The sequence below is a fragment of the Sylvia atricapilla genome, chromosome 12 (genome assembly GCF_009819655.1).
Source record: "Sylvia atricapilla isolate bSylAtr1 chromosome 12, bSylAtr1.pri, whole genome shotgun sequence".
In the NCBI taxonomy this organism is placed as follows: domain Eukaryota; kingdom Metazoa; phylum Chordata; class Aves; order Passeriformes; family Sylviidae; genus Sylvia; species Sylvia atricapilla.
The window spans coordinates 21,628,843-21,650,422 of NC_089151.1; the positions used below are offsets into that span (position 1 = coordinate 21,628,843).

General features: G+C 40.8%; 1 protein-coding gene across 1 annotated transcript in view; it reads left to right on the top strand.

Annotated features, from left to right (window-relative positions):
• Positions 1-20,111, top strand: part of CDH11 (cadherin 11) — a 41,655-nt gene extending 21,544 nt beyond the window's left edge. The window contains exons 2-12 of the mRNA XM_066328018.1: positions 559-952; positions 2,827-3,121; positions 3,880-3,999; positions 4,391-4,558; positions 6,784-6,971; positions 8,457-8,710; positions 9,907-10,043; positions 10,238-10,359; positions 10,711-10,828; positions 17,227-17,478; positions 18,805-20,111. Coding sequence (XP_066184115.1) covers positions 725-952; positions 2,827-3,121; positions 3,880-3,999; positions 4,391-4,558; positions 6,784-6,971; positions 8,457-8,710; positions 9,907-10,043; positions 10,238-10,359; positions 10,711-10,828; positions 17,227-17,478; positions 18,805-19,301 — 2,379 coding nt within the window. The 5' untranslated portion in view covers positions 559-724 and the 3' untranslated portion in view covers positions 19,302-20,111. The remainder of the gene's footprint in view (positions 1-558; positions 953-2,826; positions 3,122-3,879; positions 4,000-4,390; positions 4,559-6,783; positions 6,972-8,456; positions 8,711-9,906; positions 10,044-10,237; positions 10,360-10,710; positions 10,829-17,226; positions 17,479-18,804) is intronic.
• The last annotated feature ends 1,469 nt before the right edge of the window (positions 20,112-21,580 follow it).

Genomic DNA, 21,580 nt, shown 5'->3' on the forward strand with positions numbered 1-21,580 from the left:
GGTGTTTCCAGGGTCTAAATCCAAACTGGAGCTCCTTGGAGCTCTGCCAGCTGCTGCTCCGCGCCTGGAAAAACAGAGGTGGTTACGTTCAGCACAAGGACCTGTTGATCATAAAAGGGCTGGTGGAGAAATATTGCATTCCTGATAAGTCTTGGGATCTCCCTTATGTCTGGACCTCTGCCTTAGCAGCTTATATCTAAGGCTTATATCTAAGCTCCAAAGAGGGATTAGGTCTAAATTAGGTATTTCTACAGTTACCTTGTATCTTGGGCTAAATCTATTTGAAAGAATCATGAGAAAATATGATTTCCTATGTATCTCTCAACTCCAGCCACTGAGTGGTCAAACCAGCCAGCCAAGAGATCCTGCAAGGTGGCAGCTCCATGTAGCAAGACACCAAATCTGCTCATTACTCAGGATTTCATCAGTATTGATGTATTTATTTTAATCTTCTTATCTTGATATTTAGCAAGAAAGGCCCAGTTTCATTTTGCTAAATAAAAACTCCTACTACGAACTCAAAGAATTGATGATTTTTTCCATTTTTCCTTCTTCCAGGAACTGAGTTGGGAAGCTGCAGAGCATTAAGGTGATGTAGTTAATGCGTGGTGGCATTCTATGTGCACAACCGTTGGTCTGAAACTCCTCAGTGGCCCCAGACTTTGACTTCCAAGGTGGAAGGGGTAGATTCTCAGATACTCCTGTGCCTACACAATAACCAAAAATGAAGGAGGACCATTGTTTACACGCTGCTCTCCTCTGCCTGGGGGTCCTGTGCTGCAGCCAGGCCCTGAGCACGGAGAGGCTCCACCACTCCCGGCCCTCGCTGCATGGGCACCGTGAGAAGGGCAAGGAGGGACAAGTCCTGCACCGTTCCAAAAGAGGCTGGGTGTGGAACCAGTTCTTTGTTATAGAGGAGTACACGGGACCAGATCCTGTGCTCGTAGGAAGGGTAAGAAAGAGTTCTTTTTTCTGCCATTGATTAATATTGTTAATTTTTCTGTTTTGAGGGGATTTTATGGGGGTTTTTTGTGGGTTGTTGTTGTTGTTGTTTTGCTGTTGCCTTTGTGCTGTATAAGCTGCTTTTTTATTTTCTGGTAGCTCAGTTTTGGTGCTAAGCAAAATACTACTTAAGTCAATACAAATATTTCCATTGACCTCAGCTGTCCTTGAATGAAAGTTTGCAGGCTGTTACTCAGCAAAACAGCAAGAACCATACCAATGACTGGAGAAAAAATATGTCTCAAGAATATAATTCTCAGGTCCTTAAAAACAGCAATTAAAAATAGATTGTCTAACCCAGTAGCTCAGTAAAATAGGTGTCTTTTTATCCTCTCATTTTCAAATTATCAGTAAAGTTAAATATATTTAGGGCTATATATAGAGGGAGATGCACATGTGTATGTACACACATATCTGTGTGCGCATGTGTATGTACACGCATCCTGGAGTGTTTTTTTTATTCTGCTACTGTCTAACACTAGTAAAATACAAACAGATAAATAAACCAGTATATTTACCAGTTTCTAAATGGGCAGCAGAATGGTGTTGACTTAACCCCAGCATAAAAAGAGTAAAGAAACAGGATCAATGCCAGCAGTTGGATATGCTGGTTTAAAATTATGCAATTTGTAGCTGTCAATATAAAATCAATAAATCTGTAATTTGGCACAATGTTTCTCTCATTCATCAAACTGAAGTGTGCACTGGTTGTGGGATTAAGAATGGTTAGTAAGCATTTGTTGCTTCTTTTATATTTGAGAGGGTGTAATTAAAACAAGTTGGCAGTCACAGAATTACACAGAATCCCAGAATCATTTAGGTTGGAGAATCCCTCCCACCCCACTCAGTCCCATCTCTGCCCAATCCCCACCTTGTCCCCAGCCCAGAGCTCTGAGTCCCACGTCCAGCCCTTCCTTGGACACCTCCAGGGATGGGCACTCCAAACCTCCCGGGCAGTTCCATGAGCACCCTTTCCATGGGGAAATTCCTCCTGATTCCAAGCTGAGCCTCCCCTGGCCCAGCCTGAGGCCGTTCATTCTGCTCCTGTCCCTGTGCCCTGGCAGCAGAGCCCGACCCTGCTGGCTGTCCCCTCCTGGCAGGGACTTGTGCAGAGCCACCAGGTCCCCCCTGAGCCTCCTTTTCTTCAGGCTCAGCCCCTTTCCCAGCCCTCTCAGCCCCTCCTGGGGCTCCAGACCTTTCCCAGTACTGTTTCCTGCCCTGGACATGCTCCAGCCCCTCCATGTCCTTCCTGAATGGAGAGGACCAGAACTGGACACAGCTCTTGAGGTGTGGCCTCAGCAGTGCCCCATTACAGGGGACAGTCACTGCCCTGCTTCTGCTGGCCACATTGTATGTGCTACAAGCCAGGGTACCCTTGGCCTTCTTGCACACCTGGACACAGCTGGGCTCACTCATTTGTCACTGAACTCATCCCATTTGTCATTTAACAGCTTTTTACATGCAACCCAGTAGAACATGATTCACTGAAGTGTACAAAATCTTTGTAAAAATTACTCCTCCTACCAACTTCATGCAAATGCAGAACCCATTATAAGTATCTTCTCATGTATTCTCTTCCTTATATCTGAGATGTTTGGTTTATCAGTGCCCTGCATGTGGCAGGAGGCATATCTGGGCTGGCACTGCCCTGGATGCGGGTATATGTGGTCACAGCATATCCCTGAGTGTGGATTATTGTCTGGTGGAAGCCACCGTTGTTGAAAACTGTGAAATAATAGCAATTTCCTGCATTTCTTTGTTTCATAGGCACATCCAAGAAATGTGTGCCCCCTTGTTAAGGTGTGCGTCTTTCTCCTTTTGTAGCTTCATTCAGATATTGATTCTGGAGATGGAAACATTAAATACATTCTCTCAGGTGAAGGAGCAGGAATTATTTTTGTTATTGATGACAAATCAGGGAACATCCATGCAACCAAGACACTGGATCGGGAGGAGAGAGCTCAGTACACCCTGACAGCTCAGGCTGTGGACAGGAACACAAACAGACCTTTGGAACCCCCTTCTGAATTCATTGTCAAAGTTCAAGACATAAATGACAACCCACCTGAGTTTCTCCATGAAAATTACCATGCCAATGTGCCCGAGAGATCAAATGTAGGTGAGTACTCAGAAAGGCACTGCCCTTTGGGGAAGGCGCTGCACTGTCAGGAGATCTTGGCTTTATTTCATTCTTATTGTCAAGGATTTGGGGAAGTAAAATTTACTTACTGTTCAGCCAGTGATTCACTTGATGCATTTAATCTGCTGCCCGAATCAAACCCTGCACAGCTCCTAACTGGGAGACGTTCCTAGAATAGAACTATTTTTCCTCCTAGAGAGGAACATAGGAGTCCTCTGGAATTTATGGAGTGTGAATCCTCTGGGGCAAACATGAAGATCATTCCTTTGGCAGAGCTGTGTAATAAAGCTGGGAAGTTACTGCCTCACCATCTATTCCATTTTCATCTCCTGTTTGAGCTTGTGTCTGTCTAGATATTTCTACAGGAATGATTTGTCTGAAACTTACTGAGAAAAATGTAAAGGAAAACTCTATTGTTTGGCTGTCTAACAACAAAAGCAATATAAGGCTTAAACTACTGAGGGGAAAAACCATAATGGTGCAGAGTGACTACTGACTTCTAAATCTTCGCTGGTTAGAACATTAATCCACATCACAGCTGGTGACAGATCTTTTTGGATAGCTCAAGTATATTTTGTCATCTAGAAATTGTCAAGTAATTTTGCTTTTCATTTACCAAATGTAGAAATAAAAAAAATTAGAAATAACTCTGCTGCGTGGCTGAAAGCATCTCTGCATGGTCCTCCCAGACATGTTTGCCTCTGACTCTCCCTCCTGTGTTTGTTCTCCTTTTTTAGGTACATCAGTTATTCAGGTAACAGCTTCAGATGCTGATGACCCTACCTATGGGAACAGTGCCAAATTGGTTTACAGTATCCTTGAAGGTCAGCCCTACTTCTCGGTGGAGGCTCAAACAGGTATTATTAAACTGTTTCTTTGAGCGGTACCTCATGGCCAGAGTGCATCAAGTGAACTAAATGTGCCGACTGGGTGCAGCTGCTGATGTTTCTTGAGCAAAGCTTCCTGCTTTCGTTGGTCTCCTGGCATTTGCTGGAGCTTCTACACCAGAAAGTTGCTGCTATTTCTGTGTGTTCTGTATGCTGTGGTGATTGAAATGCTGTTTCTATGCACTGCTCTAGTTCTCTAGGCCTGTCCTCTGGAATATTAGGGCTGCTTTCCTCACAGCAATGCACAGGGAAAGGCAGAACCTCCACCATCACTGCAAATATTGCTGTGTTTAATGCACTTCAAGTGCACCAGCCAGGTTCTCGTGAAGTCTGTGTGTGCCACCTTCCTTTGTGCCTGCAGGAATCATCCGAACTGCCCTTCCCAACATGGACAGAGAGGCCAAGGAGGAGTACCATGTGGTGATCCAGGCCAAGGACATGGGAGGACACATGGGAGGCCTCTCAGGGACAACCAAAGTGACAATTACACTTACAGATGTCAATGACAACCCACCAAAGTTCCCACAGAGTGAGTACCAACAAAATCCTTCTCACATCTCCTACCAGGACCCATGCTTGTAAAGTATCAGACACACCCACAGCTTGAGGAGGCAATAACTGATGGATTATTGCAGCACACGTGAATAAAGATGTATTAATTGCTAATTTTTTGCTGGCAACATATGGAACTTTAATGTCTGGATTATTTACTTTGAGTTGCAAACTGAAACATTTTTAGGGCCAGGATGAAATTGCAAAGATTCCTGACCCTCCACTTAACTTTTGAAGCAACTGGGCCATGCTGTATAACTTATATGAGCAGACAGACATATATATATATTTTCAATACTTATATTTACTCATGGCAAAGCAAACTAAATTTAGCACAATTACATTTTTTCATTGTTAAAGTGTATTAATGGAGGTCAAATACAGCAATTTTTATGCCTGAGCAATTTACTTTTCACACATAAAATGAATCAGTGCTGACATTACCAGACTCAGCCTTCACAGCTGGGTGGAAGTACATTAATGAGCCCACACATCTGTTCTGCATCTTATCTCTCTGTGGGTCTGGGGTTTTTTGAGTGCCATGCAGACACCATCTCAGCCCACTCTGTTTCTCCTCTGAGCAGCACTTCTGACCTTGACACATCCTGGCCATGTCCATCCCTCTAACAGCTCTAACAGCTCTTCTTCCAGTGCTGCAGCTCCCTGGCCCCTCATGCAAGAGCTGAATGTAAAAATCTGTCTCAGCATTACCTACCCTTCAAAACTAAAAGGATTAAATCCTAAAAAATCGGGTTTTATGTACCTTACAAACAAGCCTTTTCACTCCAGATCATAACCTGGGACACCAGGATACAATATTTTGTTAACTCTGTGAAATGATGGATTTTTCTCTATGAATTCAAGCCGCTTTCTTGAGTGTTTTGCAAGAACATTTTAAATTATCAGAAATGCCCAAAAGCAGTTCTTCTGCTTAATCATTCACTACCAGGTTAAATATGAATTGGGAATGCTTTGTGATTCAAACCCGGGGTTTAACTGTCTGTATAAACAGCCAAATGATTGATATTTTTATTCTTATTTTCCTTTTCTTGGGTTTTTTGTTTGTTTTTGGGGGGGGTTGGGTGTTTTATTTTTGTTTTATTTTTAATGTTTATTGCTCAAGCTGTTAATGAGTTATGTGCCTAAAGTTTGGGTTCTTTGTGACTGGAGTTAATGACTTATTTCAATGACATGTGGCAATTGTTTTTATGGGTAATGAGCCAAGTCTCTGCCTGGTGTAAGTCTCCTGATGTTCCTAGGGTGCCTATGGAGCAAAAAAGAGCAATTACAAAGGGGAATAAATCAGATTATTTTAGTTTATCATATTTTTTTTTTCTCCCCAATTTATTACTGCTGGTCATGTGACAGAAAATGCTGACATAGATTTATATATTTAGGATCAGGTTATGTTATGTGAACTCTGGAGGGGGTTGGGAAAGTTCTGGAATCAAACTGCCTAAAAGACAACTGTTGGAGAGAGCTTTATCCAGGAACAGTGTTGCTCTCCTCTGGTGTCCCTGAATACCCAGGGAAACACCTGTGGGATGCTTGGGGATGGTTTTGCTACTGGAGCTTGCCATGGGAAAGCAATTTTTTGTTTGGGGTGAAATCCCATACAAATTGGTACATACTGTGTACATACATACATACTTCTCTGTGGCATGAAATTTTAATAATCATTTTTGTTCTACATTCACACTCCAAATTCAAGGCATAGAAAGCAGCAGATTTATGCTTTAGCCAGCATGGCAGAGAGGATTTATCCAATTCATTGTATATAATTTATGGCTCTTGAATGAATGGGCAGAAATGAGAAACAGAGGTGAAGGTTTTACCATGAGCCATGTGAGAGAGTTTTCCTTCCATTCTTGTAATAACATCCCTGCTATCAATGGTAACCTTGGTGTCACAACGATTTGTGCATTCTGGGTAACTGGTTGTCCTTTTCAGCCCCTCTCTGAGCAGAAGGGTAACAGGGAGGGAGTCATGTTCTATACATTATCCACATGGGTTGAGGTTTCACAGCTGACTTGCTGCTCAAAGCTCTTTATGACAGAACAGAATGTTCCTTCATGAGGGTTGAAAATGCCCAGAATCACTGTGTTTGTTTGGAACTCCCAAGTTCAAAGAGTAAACACACAAGTGGGGAGCAGCCTGCTCACCTGGGGCACATGCCTGTCCTCCCTGTTCTCCCTGCTCTAGGTGTGTACCAGATGTCGGTGTCGGAAGCAGCTGTCCCAGGAGAGGAAGTGGGGAGAGTGAAGGCCAAAGATCCTGACATTGGAGAGAATGGCTTAGTGGCTTACAGCATCATTGATGGAGATGGCATGGACTTATTTGAAATCACCACAGATTATGAGACTCAGGAAGGAGTTGTGAAGCTTAAGAAGGTGAATGATGCCTACTATGTAGCGTTCTTTGTTGCTGACAGAATATTTGGTAATAATGGATTACCACCTAAGCTAAAATATTAGTAAATGCAAATTTCACTTAATTCCTTTCTCAAGGTGTGATTAACTCTTAATATTCCATTTCCCCATTAGCTGAATTGGAATGGAAGAAAATAACCAAGAAGAGTTACATAAATACTGTACAGTGGATTAATTGCACAAACTAAATGAATTCATAATAAAAAGTCACGGTAAAATACGATGCCATCAGCTTCATTGTTAATGAAGTTTTGCCTAGTGCTGATAAGTAGCAGACATTCACTGTTGCTTTATGTTCAGTCTGAAAAGCCTCATGCCCTATAGTTTGAATTCTTCAGCTGTGCATTGTCCACAATAGTGTTCTGAAGGAGTCACAGGCTATGGGAAAAGCAGCAGAGGGGATTTCACACAGAGCCCATCAGCAGCATTATCAAATTATTATATAATTTGAAAGCATTATCAAATTAATTTTAATTTGCAAATTGCAGAATATAAATCTTATTATTATTGAAGCATTATCATTTTGCTCTTTGTATCTTTAGAGCTATTTATGTCTGTTGGAGAAATCAAGAACTCAAAGGAGAAGGCCTGGGCAACTTCTGGTCAGCCCTGCCCTGTCCTTTGGGGCAGTCCCTCAGGAAGGACCCAGTGGGCTCCTCTGCTCAAAACTGCCCTGGTTCTATTTCTGTCTCTGTTCTAGAGGTGGGAATGGATTTTTGTGTGTTTTGAAACATGGCTGAGCTGTCACTCCATTCCGCCTCTGGTATTAACATACTTTGTGAATTGTGGTTGGCACCTGTGTGATCATTCTGAGGTGCAACCCTGCAGCCTCTACATGCTAGGTGCAGAGGTGCTGTGGCTTTGATCAGGCTCCCAAAAGGGCTTGTTCCATGGAGCATTATTCCACCTCCTCTTTGGAAACTGTTATGAGTTCTGTTGCTGGATAGACCTGCAGGAATAAAAGCACTGCAAACTATCTTTCTATTTTCCCCACTACCTAAATAATTTAACTTATCTGTGTGCTACCTCATGGTGCACCAGGAGCACTTCAGACCACATCCATGTGAAATGCCTGCCAGCCCAGATAAAGCCAGGCCTCTTGTGGGAACTCCTTTCCCATCCCTTGCACTTTTGTGCTGCTTGGAAGGCTGCATGGAGACAAGGTTAATTTTCTCAGTACAGATGGGTATTTCCTCAGTGATACAGAAAGCAAAGAGCAAGACCAAGACTGTGGGGATATTTTGAGTGCCCTCCTATGCTGCTTCATACATGGAATGTAGCTCCTTCCATTTGAGTCTTTATGTTTTTAAATACACACATTTCAGTCCAAGCTTGTTGACAGATGCTCACATTTGTTTGATGTCGTTGAATACTAGGGTGCTGCCTGCTGCTCTTACAGCCTGGTTTCTCTGACTCTGGAATGCACTGTCTTCTTGTTTCTCACAGACCTTAGATTATGAAACCAAAAAGTCCTACAGCCTGAAGGTCGAGGCAGCCAATGTCCACATTGACCCCAAGTTCATTAGCAACGGGCCCTTCAAGGACACGGTGACAGTGAAAATAGCAGTGGAAGATGCTGATGAGCCACCGGTGTTTTTGAAGCCAAGTTACATTTTTGAAGTACAGGAAAATGCAGCCTCTGGTACTGTGGTTGGAAAAGTACATGCCAAAGACCCAGATGCTGCCAACAGTGCTATAAGGTTTGCTGCATTTCCTGTTTCCTTCTGAGCACTAGCTTTTGGAATTGTTAGGCAAGTTCTGAAGACAGTGTGACAGATCTACAGACATCCAGAATATTGAAACTTTAACAATCCAGCATTGGTTTTGTGCTGGAATTTTGGTTTTCGTTCCATAAGCTGCCAGTTTCTCAAAGCTTGTATCATACTATAGCTATGCCTAATTAAAATATACTTATGGGCATCTTTGGTAGACTCTATACTAAATTAAATTTTCCACAAATATTTGTGCTTTTTTTCACAGCATGGATTTTGTTTTCAAAATATCAAAGTCTAAGATGTAGATTAGGGTTTGGGATGGGTAATTTTTAAGTGATAATTGTTAAATACAAGCCCGTACAGACCTCTACTTTCTGCAGTTATATTTGATCTTCCTGGAATCACAGAATCATGGAACAGTTTGGGCTGGAAGGACCCTAAGGTTCCTCCATTCCCACTCCCTGCAATGGGCAGGGACACCTTCCACTGTCCCAGGCTGCTCCAAGCTCCACTGTGCAAGCTGGCCTTGAACACTGGCAGAGGCAGCCACAGCCTCTCTGGGCACCCTGTGACAGGGCCTCACCATCCTCATAGTGAAGAATTTTATATTATAATAGCCTTCTATTAGTTTAATTTTATTTGTCATGTTGTCAGTAAAACTTAAGTCATGAAGATCTCTTCTGTGGGTACAATTAACATTTCAAAGAATTTCAACATGAGGTTATAAAAGTCAGAGTTGTATAAAGCTGTACAAATGTGCAGAGAGGGGATAATATTTCATAAATTGGTATGATCAATTAATATTTGGAGTAAGCCAAAGATTGGAAGACTTAAAAGATCACCATGATTAATATGAAACAGAAGGAAAAAAATATCTTAGTAGATATCTTTATCATGTTTTATAAGAGAAGAAAATAAAGAGTGTATTGGGGCTTTGATATAGAGACTTCAAAGACCAGCAATTCTCACTTATTACAAACATTCTGATGTACTGTTTTTCTAAATGTAGAAACCAACCAGGTGGTTCTCCTTTTAAAAGAACTTCTGACAATGATATTGAGGGCAACAATAGCTGTATTACTTACAATTATTTAGAAATAATAATTACATAGAACAAATCTGGATGCATGAAACTCCTTAGTCATTCTTCTTTCTAATTACTGACTTTCAATCTTCTTTAGATATTCAATTGATCGACATACCGACCTTGAAAGATATTTTGTTATTAATGCAGAAGATGGCAATATCAAGACAATAAAGGCTTTGGATAGGGAAGAAATGGCTTGGCATAATATCTCTGTCTTTGCAGTTGAAGTCCGTGAGTATTTCACTGAAGTGTTTTAGAATTAGTGATACGAATCCTGTAATCCTCCAATTGTCTCAGTTTGATAAACTGCAAGAAATTTCAGCAGAAATACCTCAGCATATTTCATCTTCCCTTGGATGCAGCAGGGGATTTGTTTTTAGGGGTTTTCTTACTTCTGTCTCATCTCAGTGTTGCCTCTCCCACAGACAAACAGCACCAGGAAGCCAAAGTTCCCATTGCAATCAAGGTCGTTGACGTCAATGACAATGCTCCCAAGTTTGCCGCAGCCTACGAAGCCTTTGTGTGTGAGAATGCCCGAAGCAACCAGGTATGGCCTGTCCACCCCTTCCTTTGTCCACCCCTTCCTGTGCCCACCCCTTCCTGTGCCCACCCCTTCCTGTGCCCACCCCTTCCTGTGCCTACTGCCTTCCTTGTTCTCACCACCTCCCTCTGAAGGTGTGTGTTTTTACAGCTGTAACTCTGGGGTGGTTAATGCAGTAGTAATTAAAGATTGCCTGCTGTAGTTTGGAGTAGGCTCTGTGTTTGTAATTGCATATATTTGTATTTGAGGGGGGGTTGTACTATTTTACAATTCTTATTCAAGTGCTGTTTCAGAATGCTGCCTGTATGTGATGTACTCAGAGGAGCTGTTTGTTTACAGAGTGCTTTTCTTTTACAGCAATTTATTACAATTAGTGCTGATGACAAGGATGACTCAGCCAATGGACCAAGATTTATCTTCAGTTTACCACCTGAAATTATTCATAATCCAAATTTTACACTCAGAGACAACAGAGGTTTGTGTGAAGATTCCCACTCTACCAGAATCCAAATAAATGACAAAGTAGAACTAATGGCCAATGTAATGTCATGCAACAGCATTGTCATTAACTTTGGCTGAGTGTCTTTCTCCAGGATTTAGGGGAGGAAGGCAAAAGCATACAGCTGAGATGAAAGGATTTCTTGGGAAAGCGGGATGTTTGTTAAGTCACTTGAATTTTCTTGAATGCATGTTTTAAATTGCATGATAAAACCGGACAAGAAGAATCCACTGCCATTTTATCTCCCAGAAAGAGGATAAAACTATTGCCAAACACTCAGTCAAAGAAATTGGCAGATCTTCTTGATTTAGAGAAACCTAAAATTAGCTGAGACAGCATAAATTATTAGGCTGCTTGTACTTGTTCACCACTCTGCCTGCCAGCTTTTGTAAATTACGGATCACAAGAGAGGTGGGCTAGATTCCCACTGGAATAGAATCACTAACCCGGTGCAGGAAATGGCATGCAGGATATGTGCTGTGGAACATATACCTGCGTTGGCTGTCTCAGGGTCTGGATATCCTGATCCCTTTGCCAGCCTGGTATTTATGAAATAAAGTAGAGCCTTGCATTCAGATTGATGGTGAGATGTAAGAAATTTGTAAGCAAAAAACCTCAGGCCTGGGTGAGTGTCAAAATTCAATTGATCACAACATAATAACATCAATGACCTGAGCTTGCCAGAGGCTGAGGAAACCAGAGGAGGTGGGCAAACTGGAAAAAAAAAAGACAGGTTTGGCTATTATACATATTTACTCAATTTATTTCATTATATTCTGATTCAATCTTCATTTTTTATTTCCCTTCACAGGGCAAAAACTGTTTTAGCTTCTAAGGAATTGGGTTTGATTAGCAAGCTTTAATGTTTGAAGGAAACTTGACTGTTTTCTGAAAAGTAAAACGCGGTTGAACTGGTTTAAATTGAATCCAAGAGTACCAGAAGTACAAAAGGCTACACAATCCAGATACATGATTTCAGTAAAAAGTGTTCTGTTGAGGCATACTTTATATCTCTCTCCACATCTGAAGTGAGGGTAATTATCATCAGAGTTCCCAAACAAAATCTCTGTTATTCCTGACTGATCAAAGTAATGCTGTTGCCTAGTGCTTGACACTTGTACATACATAAGTAATTCATAAAGGAGCCAGTCAGGGCATATATTTATTCTCTTTAAAGTAGTAAAACACAAGTTTTGAAAAATTCATGGCTGTATTTTTAGAGAGGAGTAAATAAGCATGTATTTTTTGCTTGAGACCCAGAGGCCAAATTTCTCTGTAAAATACATTATGGTCACCACATCAAACTGAAAATAGATTAGATTTTATAATCTATCAAAAGAAGCGTAGGTCAGAGTGGAGATACTGAGTCATATTATGGTTACTGACTCCAGCCAATCCCGCTCATCCTTCATTTCCATATGCAGCAAATACTTTACTGACAAAATTAACCCAGATAAAAATGTGTTGTAGTTAAATTACGATGTCAGTTGAATGTAATGTTTCTACCTGACAATACTGCAAAAGGTTATTTCAAGAAGACAGAAGTAAGAGATTGAATCTTCCCATATAATTTTCTTCTTGGGAAATGAATAGTCTGAGGAAATGCATACATTTCCATCCTTTCTTTCCCTCATTTTCTTCAATCCTCAGTGCAATGATGTTGTTAATTTACACATTTCTTGTAGGGTTTTTTAAGTAAGTTATACTAAAGCAAAGTATAAAAGTTAAAATTCTGTGTACTCATATAAAAAAACTTATGGAGAGTGTGATACCATTTGCAAGTCAAATAATGTTCATGGGCATTGAAAGTTGTTTTTTTGAGTTTTAAGTCTGAGTATTCTATAAGCCATGCCATAGCTTTCAGAGGGAATTGCTACTTTCAGAGAAAAATGGCTTTATTAACCGTGGAAAACAGTTAATGAAAACTCAAGTGTTTGGGCCTATTACAGAACTTTAAAGTGAATACAGTCTCATAATTATCATTTAATAGAGTTTCTTTTTATCAGCTCCTGAAAGTAATCACATATTGCAGTAATCCAAAAAAGCATAATCACGTTCTACATCCTACTAATAGCCCACTGTGTTACCAAGTCTTCAGCTGAGCCCATCTCCCATAGAAAGCATGAGATAATGGCTTAGCCCACGCTGGGATAAAACACAGAATTACTTTTGCACTGTTTCCTTATATTATAGCTCATAAACAAACAGCACTGTCTGCCTGGGCTCTTCTCAGTTCTGCTCCCGCTGAAGTCAAGTCTTCAAAAGAGCAGCAGAGGCTAGTGGCACTTCACAGCAGAGAGGCAAATTTTGAGTAAATGTATTTCCTAGTTTTAACCCTGCTAGGTCCTGTGCTGAGATGCACTTTTCTTGCCCCATTCTTGTAGGAATGCGTTTTCCACACCCAGCAAGTGTTTTCCATATAGGGAAAAGTTTCAGACTCAGCCCTTGTATTTCTTATAAGAAAAGAACCCAGAAACTTTGATACCCTACCTACAGTGATTGGCTCAGTGCCAAGAGAAAAGCATCTATTGAGCCTTTTTGCTGTTCTTCAAATCCTGTATCTCTCCTTATTGGCGGTAAGCCAAATTGTCCCTCCTAAAATATTCAGTATTTAGGAAGGAGCCCAAAGGAAGTAAGAGGTGTTTTGGAGTGTTTCTAGCAGGGTGCCAGAGGATTTCTCTGATGCCTGTGTGTGGCTTTTATTTTGTTTTCTGTAACATTTGCTATTTTGTTATTTTTCATCTATTAAACCTTTTACTTTACAAAACACCTCTGAAGAGCAGTCTTGCTGAAATTATTTTAAACCAGTCTCCAAGGGCTGGACCCTCAGAGATTGATACATTTACACCTCGTTTATAAGACTCTGACCCCATGTTAAACTGGATCATTGGGCTCCTTCAGCCTGACATTGCTGGAAGGGCTGCAGTCCCAAATGGACAAGATAGAGCTTTCCAGAGCCTGAAATTAAACTTGTGAGCCCACCAAAATCAGTGACTAAAGTCTGCTTTTTAAACTCAGACATATGCTTCACACTTTTTCAACAAGAAAACTTTGAAGCACACAAGCTATCAAGTCACAGGATTTTGCCATGGATTATCCACAGCAATTGCCACTCCTGGTAAGGTGAAGATTTTAGACAGGTGGACCACTGAAATTGTTCCATTTTCTGGCTGAATCAGCACTCACACCTGATATAGGTGATAAAGTTCACGCTGAAGTCAGTTCTTGTAATCTAGAACTGTCCTTACACAATCTATGTGTTAACAAGTCCCCCAAAACAAAGCTACATTTGCCTATGCACACAGGAAATATTTGAAATCATCAATAAAATCACCAGAGAAAAAGACAAAAATCAAAGGTCAGGGAGGTCAGCATAAGGGTCACCAAGAAATAATGCAATTTTAGCTTCTAAGTGTGACGATTTCATGGAGAACACAGGGAATCTTCTTTTGCAACACCTTTGGATACTGGTAGCCAAGGCAATAATAGCTAGGGAAAATGTGAAATTTTGGGAATGGCCTTGAGATTACTGTTCTTTTCCTTCTTGTATGAACCCCCATTGTGTTCATTAGGACTGACAGTCAAGTAGTTCCCATAGGTGTTAATAGTTTTAAGCTGGTATTGACATTTAACTTTGGTTGGCTTGAAAAATGCCATTTTACCAGGATTACAGTTCTACTCCTGGGCCTTGAAAATAATAAAAAGCAAGGATGAGAATATTAGCTAGGATTATATGTTATCTTCTATCTAGGTAAGAAAGGGGATTTTTTCCTCTTATGAATATTATGTTTCTTCTAAATATGAGAAGTGAACATAAACGGTAAAAGGAAAAGATTAAAGAATGACCTTTTAGGCTCGATGTATTGTAGTCCTTTTTTAACTTTAGCCAGGCATACTGATTGGATTTTTCATTTAAAAAATTTATGTTAAACTAAAAATCACTTCCCACTGAAACAGATAAATCAGCCATTGGATCAGAATCAGCTTTGCGTAGTGCAAGTGACTGCAGTGGACCTGGCCAGTCTGTATAACAGCTGAATAATTTGCCATTCTTTTCTTATTTCTTGATAGGAATACCATTTCAGCTGACAAAAGGCAAGAAAAATAAAATCTATGATAAAAAAATGTGCAGCCAAAGACTAAATATACTAATGTATGGTACTGTCATTCCTTACATAGTGCATTTGCAGCCTCAAGGCAGCTGTAGCTCAGCCCCCTGATAATGCTCATATACTTTTGCCACAAGAATAATCTGCCCTGTTGTGATTTTTCATTTAATGGAACAGATCTTGGTTCTTCCATTGAGGAAATGAATTATTAAGTGCATTTTAGAGGACTCTGTGGAATAGTTTAATTTTGGATCAATATATTAGTTCAAGTTAGCTGATAGGTTAATAGATATTAGATGTTGTATTCCTATTTGTACCAAATTGTTACGAGCACATTCATTTAAAATCCTAAAATAAGGCTCCTGTCACACAGACAGTGATATCACTAAGGTCCTGTAAAAAATTGTCCCTCAAATTTTAGATGGTGCATGTAAGCATTCAGGAGATTAGAAGGACTCTGAGGGAGACAAAGGGCACCTCCAAGAGCCACAGTAATAAACAATCAGATCTTTATCAGTGTCTCTGTCCTTAGCAAATGTTACATTGTGCAAAGGAGAAGTTAACTGTTTTCTACCCAGTTGTGGTTTTTTGTGACTCAACACCAAAAAGCAACAGTTGTGTCATGCCCAGGTGACCACTCAGGGATGTGGGCTGGCAGGACAGGAGTAGATATGGGGGTTGGACTCATTTGGAGTGCAGCAAACAGCTCCTACCTAAAATATTCACTTTCTGGTGAAGTTCCTGGGAGAGTCAAGCAGTGCAAACATCCTTCTCATCCCATAGATTCACCAAATACAGGGGCAGTTTCACATCTTGTCCTACACCAGGGACACTGCCTGCAAGGATAGTTAATGCAAGGCTAGAACGCTTCTCTTTGGGTGTATTTTATCCACAGACTTCCATAGAAATCACAGTGATTAGATCATTAGGAGAGATTTTATGGTTTGCATTATTAAATTCTGGGATTTATGCTGACTCTTCAACAGGAAAACAATTAATCTGCAGAAGCCTGAGGCAGCAGTAAAGTGGGTACCTTCAGAGGTGAACAGCCCTCCCTCAGCAGATAAAAGAACCACTCTTTTTTCCCCCTTTTCTGTTATATAGTGAAAAATAAAGGACATGGCAAGCCAGGAAAGGTTGTGAGGAATAAATCTTCAATATAAACTGGCTTTTGAAGGTCTGAAAACCACAGATATGATTGTTCCATTTTATTTAGTTTGAGATGTTTACAACGGTTTTAAACTTTGGTTCAGGCTGACCTGAGAGAGAGAGGAGAGGCACAACAAAGGAGCCCTGTTGGTGTTCCCCTGGGAGGGGGAAGCACAGGCTGCCTCTGCCCAGTGAGGGGACAGTGGCATCTCACATCGTCCCCTTTCCAAGGCTTTAGCCAGGGAAAGTAGGCAGGACCATCCAAAATGTCCTGTGCTGAGAAAGCAGCTCGTTTTCTGTCCCTTGCACCATGGCAGGTCACCTCTTATAAAGACAATGGGAATAGAGTTACAGAAATACTGCCAGGAGTTGGACTCATGGATCCCTATGGGTCCCTCCCAGCTCAGGCTCTTTTTTGATTCTTTGATTTAACTCTTCTTCACATCCACATAATTCAAAATGTGCCCAGACATACTGTGCATGTATGATCACGCTCTCTGAATTCTGGCTTTGGAAGTTTGAGTGAAAACCATATTGTGATGAAACAGTTACCTTCAGCATTTCTTACTGAAACAACAAGGCTCAAATTTGCTCACACACAGCAAATATTGGCTTTTGTTTTGGTGGGGCTCTCATTATCAGAGCCCATTTGGGGGACATATCTCTGTCTATCTGTCATTTTTTTAGATGTGACTTCAAGAACACACAAGGGAGATATGAGTGTTACCCCTACATTGAAAGCTTTAATTCTGGAGAGACACTAAAGCCAGCTCAGACAGCAAGAAGAAGGTCCAGCCATTTGGGTAGTGGAAAAAATATTGTGACTTTCTCAGAAAGTTACAGGTACTAAAAGGTGCTATCAGACAGAGATTATCTGTGTTGCTTGTGTTAATTAAAGAATTTAAAATGAGTGTGGTGCTGTACGAATTAAATAAAATCCTGTAATTGCTCATGGATAGTTAGAAAGGCAACACTTTCTACTGGCTTATTGTAGAAATAATCCTAAAGACTCTGAAAATTGAGAGCCATTGCAAGGAGATAATTCCCTTTTCAAAAGTGGCTAAAAGGACAGCTCCGTGGAAGAATTAACGATGATTCTGTCTCTTCTTCACCCAGATAACACCGCGAGCGTGCTGGTCAGACGGGAAGGGTTCAGTCGCCAGAAGCAGGATTTGTACCTGCTGCCCATCGTGATCAGTGACGGCGGCATGCCCCCACTGAGCAGCACCAACACGCTGACCATCCGCGTCTGTGGCTGCGACAGCGGCGGCTCCCTGCTCTCCTGCAACGCTGAGGCTTACGTCCTCAACGCCGGGCTCAGCACCGGCGCCCTCATCGCCATCCTGGCCTGCATCGTCATCCTCTTAGGTAAAAATGTTCTATCCTTGCTGCTTGTCTGCACTTACGTTAAAAAAGCAATCCTACCCTCAGCTCCAAGATGGAGAAATTAATTTTTTTAGCTTTTATTTTTAGAGGGGACACTGATCTGTCTGGCTTTGAGAGGCTTTGGGCTGAGCTCAGGGTGGCCTCGCAGGGCCTGAAAGAGCTGTAACAAAGATGGAGAGAGACAATTGCCAAGGGCTGGAGGGATAGGAGCCAGGGAATGGCTCCCAGTGCCAGAGGGCAGGGCTGGATGGGATCTGGGGCAGGAATTGTTCCCTGGCAGGGTGGGCAGGGCTGGCACAGGGTGCCCAGAGCAGCTGTGGCTGCCCCTGGATCCCTGGCAGTGCCCAAGGCCAGGCTGGACACTGGGGCTTGGAGCAGCCTGGGACAGTGGAAGGTGTCCCTGCCATGGCAGGGGTGGAATGAGGTCAGCTTTATGGTCTCTTCCATCCTAAACCATTCTGGGCTTCTGTGATATCTTGAAGAGCAAACACCAGTGAACTTGTGTAGATGTGCTTGGACAATGTCCTCCTGTGGCCTAATGCCGGTTAATCAGGGACCCTGCTTAATGGTCATGATGTACAGTTCGAAGTTTTGTGATCTTCCCTGGATGACAAGTTCCTTATTGAGGTCAGCCAGGATTAACGGCCCCTGCCAGCTATTTCCCTCAAACCCATCTTGTGTTGAAGACAGATGAGTGGCTTAGAAGACCTGGTTTTAAGAAAATGCTTCAAAGTGTTTCCTGATAATTTGGAAAAAGAAATTATGTAGGATTTTCTAATTTCCCTGTGGTATTTTATAGTGTTTCTTTTCTCATATATTTTATTTTATAGAAATTTCTAGTCAAAACAGAAAAACAAATACATCTTTGGAGGTGTTGCATAAAAAATATTCCATTTTAATGGAAATGACACTTGGAATTAGAGTTAAGCTTTGGGCATACAGGAGAGGATAAAGCTTCATCATTGTTTTGTTGCAGAAATTCATGTGCTTGGGCAGCTCAAAGGCAGTGTAACAGTGTTCTGCAGCACTGAGGGCCTTACAAACACTTCCCTTGAATTAGTGTTACAGTAATGAGCAATTAGTAAGAGCAGTGGCATGCAGCCCAGACAGAAAGCCTCAGATCAGTGTGTTCAGTTCTGTGTACAAACATCGCTGCTTTTACCTAGGAGCACTAAAAGCAAGGAGCACTAAAAATGCAGAAGTTTGCACCAATCCAGCAGAAAAGCTGAGGGCTCAGGGGTGCAGTAATTACTTACAATGGAGCTGCTGATCGACAGTGCAGTCTAACCCACGTTTCGGTTTCCCCAGTGATTGTGGTGCTGTTTGTAACCCTGAAGAGGCAGAAGAAAGAGCCCCTGATTGTGTTTGAGGAGGAAGACGTGCGGGAAAACATCATCACATACGATGACGAGGGCGGGGGCGAGGAGGACACGGAGGCGTTCGACATCGCCACGCTGCAGAACCCCGACGGCATCAACGGCTTCATCCCCCGCAAGGACATCAAGCCCGAGTACCAGTACCTGCCCAGGCCGGGGCTGCGGCCCGCGCCCAGCAGCGTGGACGTGGATGATTTCATCAACACCAGGATACAGGAGGCTGACAACGACCCCACTGCCCCTCCCTATGACTCCATCCAGATCTATGGCTACGAGGGCAGGGGCTCCGTGGCCGGGTCCCTCAGCTCCTTGGAGTCAGCGACAACAGATTCTGACTTGGACTATGACTATCTACAAAACTGGGGACCTCGATTTAAGAAACTTGCAGACTTGTATGGCTCCAAAGACACTTTCGATGATGATTCTTAACAATAAAGTTTAAGATTTGGCCTTAAGAACTGTGTCCGAAGTTCTGAAGAATCCAGAGGAAATGTAAGCAGGTATTTTTTTAAAAATCAAGAAAAATCTCATTTAAACATTTGTCTGAGAGGATTCCTTTGATAAAAAAGGACATGAAAGTGGTAAATACTGTGAAGTACCTTTTCCTACAAAAGGCAAATCTGGAAGTTGGCTGCCAGCTCCACTAAAGGAAAAAACCCACTTAAAAAATGCAAAATATTTAAATGAAGGAATATGCTAAAAATGAACCTACAAATAAGGGAAATCTTTTACGTATTATGAACATCTAAATCTTTTATGTCAAAGAAGCTTCCACAAATTAGAAAAGATAACAGTTCTGAGCTGTAATTTCGCCTTAAACTATGGACACTCTATATGGTAGTGCATTTTTAAACTTGAAATATATAATATTCAGCCAGCTTAAACCCATATGATGTATGTACAGTACAATGTACAATTATTATGTCTCTTGAGCATCAAACTTGTTACTGCTGATTCTTGTAAATCTTTTTGCTTATTCTTTCATCTTGAACTAATACGTGCCAGATATAAAAACTCTGTCTTGTTGAGGTGGGAGGCACCCTATTTCTATGTCATTTTTAATGTATCTATTTGTACAATTTTAAAATCCTTATTTTAGTATACATACAAATATCAGTATTCTGACATGTAAGAAATGTTACAGCATCACACTTATATTTTATGAACATTGTACTGTTGCTTTAATATGTGCTTCAATATAAGAAGCAGACTTTGAAATAAACTGATTCTTTTTTTTAATTCTTGTTCTGGTTATTAAGCATATAAGGAAAAACATAGTGTTTCTAATGTCCCATTTATAGTTCTGACTAATTTACTACAATTGTGACCTTTTAATAGCCTTATTTATTATGTGTTTGTAGTTGGTTTGTTGCCTTGTTAAGTGATTATTTAAAAATCAAGTACATTTTACAAATATTTTTTAGATTATGACAAATGTAATGTCTGGTGAACATTTTGTACCCTCTCTATCCACAGCTTGTGGCTGCTCCCAGAACACAGTAAGGATTATTGTATAGTCCTGCTGTGTTTCCTGGATTAAATTAAGTGTAATACTTTTTAATATTTCCCATGTAATATGCATTTATCTTATATCTTAGAGATTCCCAAGGTTTCAGGAGTGACTTTGTGAGTGGATGGGAGTACTCTGTACTTACACTTTACTCCAGCCTTGTGAGTTTCCGTATCTGTGCTGAGCTTCTGAGGGTTCTAGAGACTGAAATCTGACCCAGTTTAGCTGTGACTTCCCTAAGGACTGTTCTACCTGACAATTACCTTACCTGAGTAGTAATTAAGATTCCAGCACTTAATTCTTTTTTTTTTTTTTTTTTTTTTAGTTTCCAGTAGAATAGCATCATCTGCAGATAGGGAGATTTTTTAATTGGTGACAACAGAAATACAGAGTGCTTTCAGAGTTGTTCTTTGTAATGCATGTTTTTAATCCAAAAACAGATCTATAACTTTTTTTTTTTTTTTTTTTTAATATTGGTTCAGAAGGAGCAAGGGATTGAGATATATTCTGCACATCAACATTTTTTGCATCTGTGTACAGCTGTACCTCTGCTGAATTTAATATAGTTGGCTGTTTCGGGTCAGAGATCAGCAGCTGCAATATGGGAAGAGGCAATAAATAGAAATTATCTACATTTTCCTACATTTATTTTACAGACCCTGTCCTTCATTTGCAGTCAGGTACCAAACTGTTTGATCTGAGAGAAGATCTGATTTGTTGGTGTGTTGCTTTTCTGAAGACCCCCATATATGTAGCTAGGTTAAAATTTAACTCCTTAAAATGATAACCGATGTTTCAGCTCTATATCCATAATATATTCATTTGTCCCATTCTGCCCATGTTTTATAAGGCAGACCTTGCTAAATCAGCAGATTTGTTCTGCAATGTTTATTGTAATATTTCACTTTATTATAGCTGTATCCGTTCTATATAATTCTGTAGTTTATTATTAACTTGATTCAAATTTCTTTGGTTGTTGATTTTTCTCTGTTTATAATCCAAAGAATATTTTGCTAGATTTGCACATTTCTCCATTATAAATTTAAACAAACATTTAAAAAAAGAAAATAAATGAGCATCACTTTACAGATTAACAAATTGAAATAAAGTAAAAAAAGGTAATTTGTAGGACTCCATCCTCATTGATGCTATCTGGATTTATTTCACCTTTGAGCAAGTTTTAGAATTAATAATTGCA